The sequence below is a fragment of the Branchiostoma floridae genome, chromosome 6, assembly GCF_000003815.2.
Source record: "Branchiostoma floridae strain S238N-H82 chromosome 6, Bfl_VNyyK, whole genome shotgun sequence".
In the NCBI taxonomy this organism is placed as follows: domain Eukaryota; kingdom Metazoa; phylum Chordata; class Leptocardii; order Amphioxiformes; family Branchiostomatidae; genus Branchiostoma; species Branchiostoma floridae.
Window position 1 is genome coordinate 7,841,734 of NC_049984.1, and position 14,793 is coordinate 7,856,526.

At 37.6% G+C, this 14,793-nt stretch overlaps 3 protein-coding genes across 3 annotated transcripts; 1 reads left to right on the top strand and 2 right to left on the bottom strand.

Annotated features, from left to right (window-relative positions):
* Nucleotides 1-2,323: 2,323 nt before the first annotated feature.
* LOC118417929 (transmembrane protein 42-like) lies at nucleotides 2,324-4,050 on the bottom strand. Its single transcript, XM_035823697.1, has 4 exons — nucleotides 3,838-4,050; nucleotides 3,386-3,596; nucleotides 2,813-2,959; nucleotides 2,324-2,570 (listed from the first exon to the last, which is right to left on the bottom strand). Exons 2-4 carry the CDS (start codon nucleotides 3,560-3,562, stop codon nucleotides 2,421-2,423), a joined length of 474 nt encoding a protein of 157 aa, XP_035679590.1. The 5' UTR covers nucleotides 3,563-3,596; nucleotides 3,838-4,050; the 3' UTR covers nucleotides 2,324-2,420.
* Nucleotides 4,051-4,234: 184 nt separating this feature from the next.
* LOC118417765 (ER membrane protein complex subunit 8-like) lies at nucleotides 4,235-9,474 on the top strand. The gene is made up of 6 exons (XM_035823470.1): nucleotides 4,235-4,472; nucleotides 5,154-5,230; nucleotides 5,726-5,795; nucleotides 6,619-6,713; nucleotides 7,167-7,306; nucleotides 7,652-9,474. The coding sequence occupies exons 1-6, from the start codon at nucleotides 4,269-4,271 to the stop codon at nucleotides 7,666-7,668; spliced, it is 603 nt and encodes a 200-aa protein (XP_035679363.1). The 5' UTR covers nucleotides 4,235-4,268; the 3' UTR covers nucleotides 7,669-9,474.
* Nucleotides 9,475-9,633: 159 nt separating this feature from the next.
* On the bottom strand, nucleotides 9,634-14,549 carry LOC118417766 (the record flags this gene model as incomplete). Its single annotated transcript, XM_035823471.1, is given in 5 exon segments — nucleotides 9,634-11,018; nucleotides 11,694-11,783; nucleotides 12,465-12,614; nucleotides 14,227-14,289; nucleotides 14,496-14,549. Coding segments are annotated over 5 exon segments (438 nt in total). The 3' UTR covers nucleotides 9,634-10,913.
* Nucleotides 14,550-14,793: the final 244 nt, after the last annotated feature.

The following is a 14,793-nucleotide window of genomic DNA, read 5'->3' on the forward strand; positions in this document are numbered from 1 at the left end:
GTTGCTGTTCTTGCTGCTCTATTTGTTTGGAATTCTGCAGTAGATGTAGGTGATTTAGATTACTATTAAAGTATACATTTTTCATGACTTCTTTTAATAGTGGTATTCAAATCAGGAAAATCTTCTGAAGACTTAGATTGCCCAATGAAGATTTACTTAAACTTTTTGTTGTAGATAAAATGTAGACCCATTTGTTTAGATGCTGCTTCATATGAAATATTGTATGACACGTTAAAGCCGCACAAATAGAGAGAAAAAAACAGATGCCTGTTTTAAACATGAAAGCTGAAAAGTCACAACTATACATTATTTTCAGACTGAGAAAGGTGGTGGACTTTTTATCAGGCATTTGTTATATAAACATGTACTTTTAAGCCATGTGGAAAGTATCAGTCATTGCTGTAAGACAACTAATCATGTGAGATTTAAGACAATGGTTTTAGATAATGTATCAACGAAAGTGAATCATGACTGCTTAGATATTGATCTCATTGAGTGCATAATGCATGTCTGTAATTCTCACTGTAACTGTGACACTTGTACACTTGAGAAGTTAATTCTTGTTCAAGGTGCTACACACTACATTCAGATGACTATGTTTTGTGATTGAACATTGTTCACAGCTTCATGATTTGATGTGCAAAAAAGAAGACCACAGGTCAGAGATAAATTGTAACAAAATGTAACACTGAATTTAATTCATGTAGTACAATATCAGAAACGGTCAGTATGCAGCTTTGTTGTAGTGAAATGTCCAACAGTTCTTAACAGCATACGATTTGCTAAGATATAGGTAGTAAGTGTTGGCCAAGACTATTGACAGGATGTTCCTTCCAATTAGAATTCTTTTACACTATTGACAGTATGTTTCTGCCAATAATTCTTTGGGTACTATTGACAGGATGTTCCTTGTGAATAACACCTCACGATCCTGTCAACCCCATCCCTAACCATTATTCCGTGAAAAAGTGCAAAACAAAAATCTAATATAAAAACACATTCCTGAGCAAGAATGATTTACTAGAGTATTAAATTTGGATGTTAAAAAACACAGTGACTGGGATCAAACCCTCAACCTTTTGCATAGTAGGCAATCATTGTAACGACTGAGCCATTGCACTGATTCTTGGAATGGATGTTTACCAATTCAAAAAGATTTCTGTGCTTCCTGTCAATAAGACTTTTTGTACTATTGACAGGATGTTCCTGTCAATAGCCATGCCCGTATAAACTGACCATAAAGGAATACAGTATTGTGAGATAACAGTTCATTGTATAAGTGCAACCCAGCCTTCAATACTTCCTGATTTGTATTCTGATGTTGTCACTACATGCTATGCTGCATATATGCATAGTGTATATAGATATACGGGATATTACATTGTAGAGCACATATCACAACAGAATGTTTTGTGGTGTTTCATATGTGCAGGAATGTATTGTACCTTGCTGAGTATCATACACCAGTGCAAAATTTCCCTAAATCACCGCATGCAATATAAATTTTTGATGTTTCGTGCCTAGGTGCTAGTACATTTGTACATGGTATCACAATTCAAAGGACAGATGAAATAGCAAAGTGTAATAAGCATGTACACAAATCTGACTGCACACGTGCAGGTCAAATGTGAAGCCATCTGACTTGTAAACAGTTGTTGTCTCAACCATGGTTTATACATGCATATGGCTTCTGTTGGTCAGTTTGTATAACAATGTCCAGACATGTTTTATTTCAGTGCCTTCACCTTTGACCTCTGCATGTGCAGTTTTTGATCCATGAACATGCCTGTACAAACAGATTGCACTGGTGTGCAATACCATTGTGCTGCATCTAGTGGTAAATCTGAACTCAAGCTGTAGAAAAGCTTCTGGCAAAGCAGGCTTGTCTATGGTAATGTACATGTATTTGCCACGTTTAGTAGTGACAGTGACAGAAACTTGATGTTGTGCTAGAAACTTAACAGCAACCTCATCAATTCAGGAGGAAAATCATGGCTGGATATCTTTGGTACACGCAATGTTCTTGGTCAATAAATCATAGCAACTGTGTCTCTCTTGTCTGTAGAATTATTTCCGGTCACGTTCTTACCTCTCAAAGGTCACATATATATATCATCAAAGTCTCTTGCCTCTGTACACACATGTACACCACCCTGGAGAAACTAAATATACCTTCCAACACTGAGAGAGAGAGTTGGGACTTACCTGTACCCAAATTTTCGGCTGACCAGACTGTGGCATTGGAGACGAATGACCACAGCAATGGGTTGTACACATTTGACTAAGTCTAATCCCTTACCATATACATTTGTATATCGTAAAGCTAAGTTTCTTCATAATGTCCTATACCAACACAGATGAAGTTTCATACTACATGTATCATACATACATCAATACATGTGATAATATTTGTGCTGCTGCTATCTATGCTTCTTGTCCTGTCCTGATCCTCCTGTTTCTGCTGTGCCACTTCCCCTGTGTATGAACAGCAGACCAACAACAATGCAGGACGCTCCCACATACCACAGGAGGGATAGGGCCTCATGGAATAGCACCCTGCCTATAACACCCTACAGGACAAACAGGAAGAGATATTTCTTTCCATAAATATATGTACATAAGGCATGAAACACTTCACATAGATCTTTAGCACCTCTGCTTAAATAGTCAATTCAGTGCTAGCCAGTGGTCTCAAAATAATAGGAAAACAGAGTCATCTAACACTAAGCCATCTATCACATATTCTGCCAAAAGAATAATGACTCTTCCCATAAGCTTCTTACATGGTGGTAGATGACATTGAAAAACTTACTGAGAAGAAGAAGTTAGCAGCAGTGTTGGTGACTGTGGCCTCCACCGAGGACTTGCAGGTTGCCAGTGCCTTGGTGAAGAACACCCACATCACAGCATTCAACACGAACACCATCCCAAAACAGCAAACTCGAAAATATGTCAGGACCTGAAAGGGTGATAGAAATCATTAGTGACAGCAGTGTTAAATGGATTTATAGTAAACTTATCAATAACTAGACTTGAAACAAGAGGCTAGTTCTCCTGGCTCCCGGGATTTGAACCGTTACTCACAGGGCCGGCATGTGAACCAATGTAAGAAAAGAGTAGAAACAGTCTCCTAGCTCCCGGGATTCGGGCTGCCAGATCACAAACCCAACGGCTAAACCGTTACGCCAAAAGGGACAGTTCCATTTGGCATTGGCAGTTTGGCAGTGCTTGAAACCCACTGTTACAGACTGAGCAACAAGATATTTCTGTAGACTGTGGATTGTTGAATTCCACGGCCTCAGTACACATCGCTATACTGAGTAATGACTGAAAATGGAGTTAATCAGAATCCCCTGACAGGTGTCAATCAACATCAACAACTTACCAACTCACAGATGGCCTCTGACCCATCCCCCTGCTCGTGCTGGAGCAGGGACGACACCTGATACACGAGCACCTGGCAGGTCGCAGCTGCCTCCTCTGTTGCCATGGCAACCTTGGCGCACACGGACGCCAGAGCTGCAAACAGTCCCGCACACAGGGCAAGGCTGACTCCAAGCATCCTTCAGTGTTCTATCTTACAGGTGAAGCTGGCCCTGTGATTCGAACCAGGTAATGGAGGTTACTACTAAGTAGTAGGCAAGAGTTATCTACCTCTCTAGAAAGAAAGCCACTAGGAGAATTTATCAAACTTTACCTTTGTTTTCCTAACTCCTTCACCGCATACCAAATATCATTATGCTGACAACAAACAAACAAACAAACACAGCAACAGACAAGTGGGGCCTAAAACATAACGTTAACGTTAAATATCATTCTTCATAACGTTAACGTTACCTAAATTTTGGGGAACGTTCTTGATGAAATCTTTTTCATGGAAGGACAAGCTCTCCACATCATTCAGTCAAAAGCTCAGTATTCCAGTCTGTACCAGTGAAGTAACTAAGCTTAATAGTTGAGCAAGGAGGACCTTGCTTTGAGGACACCCTCCTGAAAAAAATACACTTTGCCCTGTCAATCAAAATCTGTCCCCTCTGCCATTCACCTCAAATCTAGGATCAAACCATTGTAATATGGGGAAATGAATAATGAAAGCAAAGCAACCTGAAATAAATGACAATGTAGAAGTATTACTGGAATGTTTAAGTCTTAGCAAAATAGTTTGATACTTGCCATGAAAGTTTGTGGGGAAAATATTTTTCTGTCACAATAAATGTTAATACACGAAAGTGGACTGTCCCAACGGAAGTTCAGAGGTCATTTCCAAAATGGCGGAAATTGAAATAAGCGTGCGTTCGTACGTGAAACTCGTACTTCACGCGGCTAAATACCCGCACTGCGCCGTCAACGGCGTGCTTCTGGCTGACAGGAAGAGATACAAGGACGACAAGATCGTGTCCATAGTGGAATGTGTGCCGCTTTTCCACCTAGCGCTGGGATTGGCGCCCATGTTGGAGGTCGCTTTGTCACAGGTTCGTATGGTTCTTGCATATGTACGAGTGGGAGGGGGGCTTTTTTTTGGACATCTGTTCGGTGAAATGTCTGTTATTATAGGGAAACCCATTCTGCCTGGAGTTGGTGATTCACTATAAATCGCCTGGACGTAGGCCTGGCGAACCTCCGTTTCGTATTAGCCTAAACATGTCAATAATTGCCGATTCCTCGGCAGATGGACATTAGAACAGAACAGGGCTGGGTGTTTTTCAGGTCAAAAATTCAAAATTCAGGTCAAGGTGCAGTCCAGGTCCATAGGATCAGGTCCAGGTCAAGACATTAGCAGGTCTCTATAAGGGTTGCAAAATATCATGATCATATTGAAAAAAATTATGATATTAGTCATTATCAGTGCTCAATACTGCTGACAATTTAAAGGGCAACTTAAAATGATGCTTTGCGCCAAAATCATAGTGTTAGCCATTTTGTAATCAATGAATCAATCAATGAATCACATCACATTTACGGTTACTGTTCATAATTTTCTACCCGCCTCTCTATTCCCTTGACTTCCAGGTCGTCATTCATTTTCTAATCAGTCCAAAAGGAGGTGTACTGATTTTTTTTTCCAGTCTATTTTTTTTCAAACCAGCCCAACAAAAAGTACTGATACAGATACCTACCCCACCTGTTGCTAAAACTGATATATAAATTTTCAGATTGACGCATACTGTGAGCAGAACAAGCTGATCATCGCTGGGTACTACCAAGCTAATGAACATGTCAAGGACTCCAGGTAAAGGGGAAGTAGATATTTATGGGAATTGCTGCATATTAGGAACATTGAACCTGAAGAAAAATTTGCCATGGCAGAGTTAACAAAAATGAACACATGGCAGTATGAACAAGAAAACAGTGTCCAGATGTTTGTGTCTCAGTGTGTGGCCTTCACCTTTGCATGTGCAACCAGATCCATGAACATGCTTATTGTTGAACTCCCTTAAAGTTCTTGCTTGTAAGGTTTCTTCTGGTATAGGGTCATGAAACAAGGATGTCAATAAGGGTCTTGAATCAACCACACGGAGATGCTATTGCTTTATCCAAGGACGTATATAATGTCCTTGCCTTATCCACCAACACAGAATGCTGAGGATTCAGATTATAATTGCTATGACAGTATGACGTCAATGAGAAGCCAATATTTGTGTAATCAGAGAACAGAGATATTCTTAGACTTTAAACAAGTCGAGCGTCATATTTACAATGTATTCTATGTGTCCCATTTTTACAGCCCCAATGCTGTTACACACAAAATCATGGATAGAATATGCGACAACTTCAGTGATGCATCATTATATATGGTAAGTGGTCTGACCCTTGTAACTGCTGAATACAGACTTGTTGCCTAATTATATAAGGCCTAGGAATATTATCGTTGTGTTTCCTATTCTGGTCCTGAAAAACATTAGGATTCATTGGTACATAGGAATTCTTTTCTGATTTTTTGTAGACTTCAGTAAAATGCAGTTTGCAGTTTTATGCACTGCCTGCTGTCAATATAAAGGACACTTAGGTTTGCTGGGTCAGTTTACATCTCCTTTTCTATTGGAGCAGAAATTAGGAAAACATGTTGGAAAACGATTTAATCAGAAGAGAACTGCATCTGACCCCCAAAGCTAGAGTCAGCATTTTTGTGTGTGACCAGAAACACAAGATATGTTTGCTAGGCCCATATTCCACCCACCACTGGACCACTCCACTCCAGGCAGTCATTTTATGCCATGACAGCTGTTTCTTTGATAAGTACCGGCATATAGCAGCTGTGCTTGGCTAGGTCTAGAACTCTATGACAGATGTTAGCTTGGAATCTATGCCTTTTCCATTTGTCTTGATGTTAATGTATTTATCATTAAGTTCATTTCAAAAAGTACAACCTTGTCTATATTTGGGATATAGATATATATGAAGGATGATATGCACATATAACAACTGACAACAAGTTCTGTCGACAATATGATAGAGAGAAGAAGCAATTTAAATCTTACATATAGATAATGCAAAGTGTAGTTTTTAAAAATTACATTCTAGTTATTTTACATGTAGCCCCAGTTGGGCATGACCAAGCAATTAACTTTATTGTCAATGTGATAAATCAATTTAATGTTATATGAATACACTTCCTAGGTTGACAACAGTAAAATGACTCCTGACATGGAGGATGCTGTGTTCAGAATCTATGCTTTTCAAGATGGCAAATTCAAGGAGAGAAATCCAGACAGGTGAGTTCATTTTCTTCATGTTTAGAAAAATAGTACATTATTAGATCATACAATGTTACTGTCTGCATTAAGTGACTTCATACATTGTTTTGGCACCCAGTCACTTTCTTGGTCAAACTCGCTACAAGTAGCAGTCAAGAAACCTTTGTTGAAGAGATTCATTAGTCACGTATGTTCACAGTTAATAGAATTTTTCATCAATCAGTGACTGTTATTAAAGGTAAGCACACGTACCTCCAAATTTTTGATGGCTGGCTAGGTCACTTCGTGAGCACTAGGTCACTCCGTGAGCAAGATGGACTGGACAGCCATCGAAAATTTTGAGGTACGGGTGCTTACCTTTAATAACAGTCACTGATTGATGAAAAATTCTATTAACCAACAAACCTTGTCTTAAGATAAAAATGTTGACATTTTAGTTTGTTTTTTTTCCTGCTAAAATATACATTACAGCATAACATTAGAAGAGCAGTGTCTATCGGCTGCATCTGGACTCCTGAACCAGAAAGTTTTTAGGAACCTGGTGGACTTCGACAACCACCTTGATGACATCACACAAGACTGGCTCAACAACCACCTCAACGAGGTTATAGGTAGGGTTGGTTTGCATGTTTGTTTGTGGTTGTTTTATTTCTGGACACATCTATTTTTACTCGGTAGTAGTAGATCAGTATTTTCCAGTAGTAGTATTTAGTTTAAGTTTGAATATTTTTTGGGGCCTTCGAACAACTCTTTCACTTTGTAGTTGTACACCTTTATACGCCACATGTTAATTAATTTTGCATACATTCCTTTGTGTTAAACAATCTTTGTTTGTCATAACTTTCGTTATTGTGCAGATTGATATCTTCGAGTTGATTTTTATTTTCCAAATTCGAAATGTATATTTTTTTTTACATTCTAAGTGGCCAATGGTTTGTGACCTTTTTATTTTTCAGAAATCCATAGCTGGTAGCTGTACCACAACAGAAGCAGACACAAGAAGTGAACACCAGAAATTTGTTTGTCTATAGTGTGTTTAATGAAAAATACACAAAGCACTATGTCAAATGTACAAATCTTCAAAACCCAGTCTTTTTTTATGCAAACCAGCTAAACGCTGTTGGGAGAAATTATGTTTCTGGCTTTTTCTACCCATGATACTATCACTTTAAAGCAATAAATGGGGATATACTAGTTCAGTCAAGAAGACTTCTTTGATAGCTGGTGAACTACTCTTTTGCTTGACTTAAGCCTATCACGCCATCTTCTCCCACTGCCACAGCTTGATGTAACCATCTTGATTATCCTGCTTTTTGACTCAAACAGTGGTTGGCCAGTTTGCATAAAAAGACTGTGTTTTCCATAAGATCCGTATGTTTTGCTTATTTTTCATAAGATTTGAACTGAACTGAAACTCATAAGATTTTCAATGAGATTAAAGCTGTTCAGTACCACACTCTGATGGAAACATGTTGGTATAAAAACCACCACAGTCGTGTTACACTTTTATACAGAACTTCTGCTACTCAAATACATACTTCTCAAATGAAATGGTGCAACTGTTATTTAATAGTAACCATTCACATTTGTCGTAGGTGATGGTTTGAAGTAGGATTGAACCAACCACAGAAATGGATCTAAGACAGCCTTTGTATGACACAAGTATGGCTATCCTAAGAGTGCAATTAGTTTCCAATTGTACGACGATTATACAACGCATGTGACCATAGGCCAATGACTATAAAAATGATATAAGTATTAATATGTTCTAGTATCAACTAGCAATCCATTAGTTTGTGACAGGTTATGGTTGTAGAAAAAAATGTTAATATTAAAGAAGGCTTTTTCTACCTATATGATGAAGTAGCATGTAAACTGAATAAATGCAGATGATCCAATGGAAGTTAATTAACTTGCAAACTTTTATACCCTTATTTCTGTACACAAAGTGAAGCACTAAACAACAAGCTTTTGATCAGTCCTTTGGGACATTTCAACTTGAAAAGAATTAGAGGACTGGTCAAAAGCATGTTGGTGAGAGCTTTGCTTAGTGTGTGAAAATAGCCTATAAAATCTTTACAAAAGGGATGCAGATTCATAATGTGTATGGCATGTTTAAAAACGTTGTAATGATCAGTTATTTTGTTAGATGATTTGCTAACAAAATGAGATTATGTTTTGATGGTATGATATAGCAATGTTGAATGTCCTAAATATATGTCGTATTTGAGTATGTATCATATTTATTGGCAATTATTTCTCTTCTATACATTGTATATTCGATTCTTTACTGTTGACTGGGAAAAAGGAGAGACAAAGGGATGGGTAGAGACACAAGATTTTTCACCTCCTCGGTCTAGGAAAAGATATTGTTTCTTGATTACCTAACCTACAAGTAAGCATGAAAAGAAAAACAGATTTTAGCTTTTTTTTTCAACCACTGGCAAGGAACATCAAATTTTTGAGTGATGAAATTCATACAAGACTGTATTTTACACGCTTAAACAGGTTTTAAAAACCTTTGAACAGTTACCACATCTTTTGTAGACTGGGTTCTATTCATCCTCATCTTTCCTAAAGCCATATCCTGCAAGGCTTTCCCCCCTTCTTTCACATCTTCAGGGTCTAGACTCTAATACAAAAATATGGTATTTAGAATGAAAATGAAAATTTTGTTTACATTTGTATGTGAGTGACACTTGAATTGCCGAATCATCTATCTGCTGTGTACAGACTGAAACGAAATTGTTGATATTAAACGGCACTGATGTGTATGGCCCATGATGTTTTATTTCCTTATTTCGTTGGCTGATACATACAAAACAGCCAAGGTTGGCTTACTATTGTTATTGCATTAGCTATGGCTAACGGGGGCCATTCGAGAATAACATCTCGGGTCTGTATCCACGGCAGACAATTGAATACAAACACATTCAAAGTATTTCCCAAAAAGTGGTTTAATCAAAATTAGATCTGTTCACGTACAAAGAATTTCTGTTCTTAGTTTCCATCCAGTTGTTCTTAAGGCTCAGAGGTAATATTCTACAGAGAACACTATAGACTTATTACAATATACATTGTATAAAAGAAACATGCGCTTTCATTTCTGTAAAAACACATGTCACATCCACAGTTTTAAGCCATTTTCTCTTGTGTTCTTGGATAGATAATTATGATAGATATACGGTAAGATATCTATCATTTGATAAGATCTAAGCTGAATCTAATATTACTAGGATTTCCTTCACTCGTCATAGAATACTAGTTCTTACACAGTTTCTTTCTATTCATGGAAGAAGTAAATCTTAAAAAATGACAAGTGGATATCTCTCGCCAAAGCTTCGAATAGTCGATCCTGTTCTTAGTACCCATTCTCACATTTAAATAGATTCATCTTATTCCATGCATTCAAAGAGTGAGGACATATTTTATTGTCCTTAACAATATAATATTTTTTGTTGTTGCCAGGCAGCTTGCGTCAAACAATTACAGTTTCACACCATGAAAGTCTTTACCAGGCTGTGAACCTGTTAATTTAACAATAATTAATTTTACGCCTTTCATAAATTTCTTAGTAAGGCAGTGATATTATCCTTTTGGATCATACAGTCCATAACAAGCTTATCAATTGTATCAATCGCATTGCTATGTACACACTCCATTGAGAAAATATTGCATCCATCAATTGAAATCAATATAAAATATGTGATGAGCTTATCATTTGATGAGCTTAACAATTACCTTTGTGACAATGACCCAAAATATATACATAATATATTCAACGATGACATTTGTAAATCTGTTCTGAAAAGAGTTACATGTATTTGTGAATCTGGCCTGCAATGTTCACATTCTTGATTAAAATACAGCCACATATACATGATTTCATGAATGACACCTACATCCTAAAAAGACCCTGTTCCTCCTTTTAAAAGATTGGTATGTGCTCCGAAACATCATGTATATCTCGTAGTTACAGGTTTTTGGAAATCGAGAAGTTGTTATGAGTCATCATCAAATGTGACCCCTTCCTAAAACTACTCACAAATGGAGGAATACATGTATATTGAATTTCATGATTATTGGAAATGAGCACATGTCATTGTGACACAGGATAAAGTTTTACCCTCAAATATCAGTCCAGAGGAAGAGTGTCACTCACATCATTAAATCTATGTGGCCTGAAAGCAAGAAGTTGTTAGAGACATCTTGCAGTGTCTACTGCCTGGTCAGAGGCTGTGCGATTGAGGCCAGCTCCCGAGCCACCCACCCCGGCCAGTGTTCCACACTCGTGCCCGTGCTCCGGATTCTCTCGTACAGCGTCTGGACGGAAATAAAAAAACAAACTAATTATAAAAACTCTTTGACAAAGCAAAAGGCAATATTAAATTTTGAATAGAGTCAATAATAAGACATTTGAACTTACTTAATTCATTAGCAGGATAAGCTAGGACTGGGAAATCTAACATTTTCTCTCTGATCTAAATTTGCTGTCTACAAAACATTTTCTATTACAACAGACATGCGAGAACATGTAGGAAAACAATTCAAAAACGTTTTCATCCCTTTTTTATCACTCAGATGTAACAAAAATAAATCTTATGACCCATGCCAACGGTCACAGAAAATATTTGAGTAGGTAGGTTTTTGCTAGGGTCGATCAGGTAAATGGCCTTAGTGGATATATTGGATGTGTTTGTTAACGTATAAAGGAGTCTCAGATAGCTGGTAGTTTTTGCTGGTCAATGTGTGTCAGTTATGAGTTTTTATAACCTGTGGTTTGAGTTAGTTTAAGTGTGTAAGTTAGTGATAACTTACCTGTGGTTTAAGCTGGTTAATGTGTGTTATTTAATGATAACTAACCTGTGGTTTAAGCTGGTTGATGTGTGTTAGTTAATGATAACTAACCTGAGGTTTGAGCTGGTTAATGTGTGTTATTTAGTGATAACTAACCTGAGGTTTGATCTGGTTTATGTGTGTTAGTTATTGATAACTAACCTGTGGTTTGAGCTGGTTTATGTGCATTGTCCTGTAACCTTGTGCAGACATGTTCAGCTTCACACCAATCACCAGGGAGTAGAAGTACCTCTGCAAAAGCAATAAAAACAAACTCAATTCCATATATCTTTCCTAATGAAATATAGAACCTCTAGACACAACTTTAGATGGAGTATCAACCTGACATTTTTTCACTTGTAAACTTTAGATTTGTATTGGCTGACAATAAATCTAGTTAGACAAAAAAACAATGTACTTTCACAGAGGCTACCCCATGCACCACGTGTGAAGTCAGCACATCATGCTCTATGGAATGTATTGTACATGTACTGTGTTGAACCCAGAAAGACTTAGTTCATCATATCCAAAGTCCAAAATCATATCCAGTTGCTACAGTAATTGCTATTTGACATTTCTTATTATACCTGGAGGTCTAACCTTCATCGATGTAGCTTAGTTCATCATGCTACTAAACCCAGGTTATGGAATGAGGGAATGAATTATGACAGCACATCGTTCTCAATGAAATATATTGTACAGTACTGTTTTGAATGCACAAAGTCAGCTACTAACCCATGTTTTGAGTGTAGGAATGAAATACATGTACTACCAAACCCAAGTTTTGAATGAGGGAATGAAAGAAAAAAAATTAAAGGTAAGCACCCACCTCCTCTGCACAGTTGCAGTAGTACTGCAGGTCATTATCCTACTTAAACCCTAGGTTTTGGAATGAGGGAGTGAAAGACAAAAAAATGAAAGGAAAGCACCCACCTCCTCTGCACTGTTGCAGTAGTGCTGCAGGTCGGTGACCTGTCTCTGCAGCTCGTGCATGTGAGCATCTCTCCCCTGGACGTCCTCCGTGTACCGCAGCCGCAGGTGGCTCAGGTTCGCCTTCAGCTGCTCAACCTCTGTGTTCCTGGCCTGGTGGTACAGGTGGGGAGAGAGGCAACAAGTGTGAACCTGAATATAATAGTTAGAATAGGTGGGGAGAAAGGCAGTAAGAATGTACTAAGACACAGTATGCCAAAAAGCAGTTACTCAAGCAACTGGATATGATATTAGAAACGGTATTGGACACAGTGTCACTGATGGAAGATAGTGGATGCTAAAAATCACATCCAATTGCTTGAGTAACTCTTTTTTAGCATATCTTATTACCTGGGTGTCTAACCTTAATTGACAATACACAGTTAGGGAGGGGTTAGCAAATGTGAACCAGTACACAATATATTAGACGAGGTGGTTAAGAAAAGTTAACCTAAGGAAACAGCAGTCAGAGCATTTGAGGCCACAAATGTGAACTAGAGTTCCACGACCCCATACCTTCGCCAAATGATTCTACCCTTTACAACTGCTGTATTAATTCTGTCATTAATTATACAAATAAGGTACTCATTTGCATAAATTATATCAGTTGATCATCTCCTTCAGCAAACAACAGGCGTATACAATCTATGTTTAAGAAATAAGGCTTAATCGCATTTTCTGATAATTTATGCAAATGAGGACCTCATTTACATAATTTATGTTCAATGATGTTCACCTGTACATAACTTCCAAATGCTACAAGTATGAAGTTCCTGTCAGTAACCACAATGACATTATAGCATTCTCTCATTAATTATGCAAATTAGGTCTTTATTTTGCATAATATATGTCTATAAATATCTTTCTTTTTCTCATTTACAAATGTCACATGTTGTAATGGTCTTATAATTGAACTGGCCGTGTTTAATGATGTTCACCTGTACATAACTTCCAAATGCTACAAGTATGAAGTTCCTGTCAGTAACCACAATGACATTATAGCATTCTCTCATTAATTATGCAAATTAGGTCTTTATTTTGCATAATATATGTCTATAAATATCTTTCTTTTTCTCATTTACAAATGTCACATGTTGTAATGGTCTTATAATTGAACTGGCCGTGTTTAGACGATTTCCTAATTAATTATGCAAATTAGATTTCAATTTGCATAATTAATATGGAACTATATGAAGCATCACTTCAGCTGTCTACATACCAAAGATTATGACAATCCATCAATCCCTTCTTGAGATATTCCCTTTCACAGTCTGACACTAAACCTGCCCTGCAGTTCCAAAACAAGCCGCTAGGGTGCCCAAATCTATACCACATACTTTCGGTCCCACGAGCTATCTACCACTTAAAAATCATGACTACAGCATGTCCAGAACTTGAGATATCAAACCAGGAAGTACCGCTGCAGTACCGTAAGAAGTCCCTAGGGGGCCCAAAATCTAATCATTTTCAGGTGTCATCAAGATCTACCCACATACCAAATATCAATACAATCCATCCAGGCGTTCTCCAGTTATACCGGTGTTCTACACACATACATACATACATACAAACACACGCTACCCAAAATATAACCTTCTTGGCGAAGGTAATAAGGACACATTATTTAGAACAGGAGGAGAGGGGGCTCACAAATATTTTGAATGGTGAAAGTTATAGGAGAAATACGCCATGTTTTTCATGATAGTTAATGCATGAGTATACATACCCTTAACTGGTGTTCTGTTCTGCTCAAATCTGCTTTCAGATCTTCAACTTCTTTCTGGTAGGACTAATCACATGGAAAGAATAGTTATTGAGATTTTCATATTGAAGCAGCCGTAAAGGCCAATTCCCCAATCTTTGCTTACATTGAGTATTAAAGTTAGCATTGCTTGAGTCACAGCTTCCCTCAACTTTATTTTAAATTTGTACATTCTAAAAGAAACAGTGCTCCTTCACAACTACACTTTAAAGAAATAATGAAACATGTCTCACCTCCATAGCATCACGATGCATCTTCAGCATCTGCTGCTTGCCATCACCCAAACTCTAGAACAAGACAGTACATCATAAAGTTAGACACCCACATTCAAATGCAACAAACAGCTGTTACAGTAATACCTTATGCTCAAAATAGCCCCTTCCAAATCTGACAGTCCTTGAGTCATAAAATTATGAAGATTTATCTTTGTGTGTGTTGTAATAGTTGCAAAGAAATTTTAACCTGTAAATCCCAAATACTAGACTTATTTTTGATGATGTATAGAATTGAACCAAATGTTTAGCACTGCTA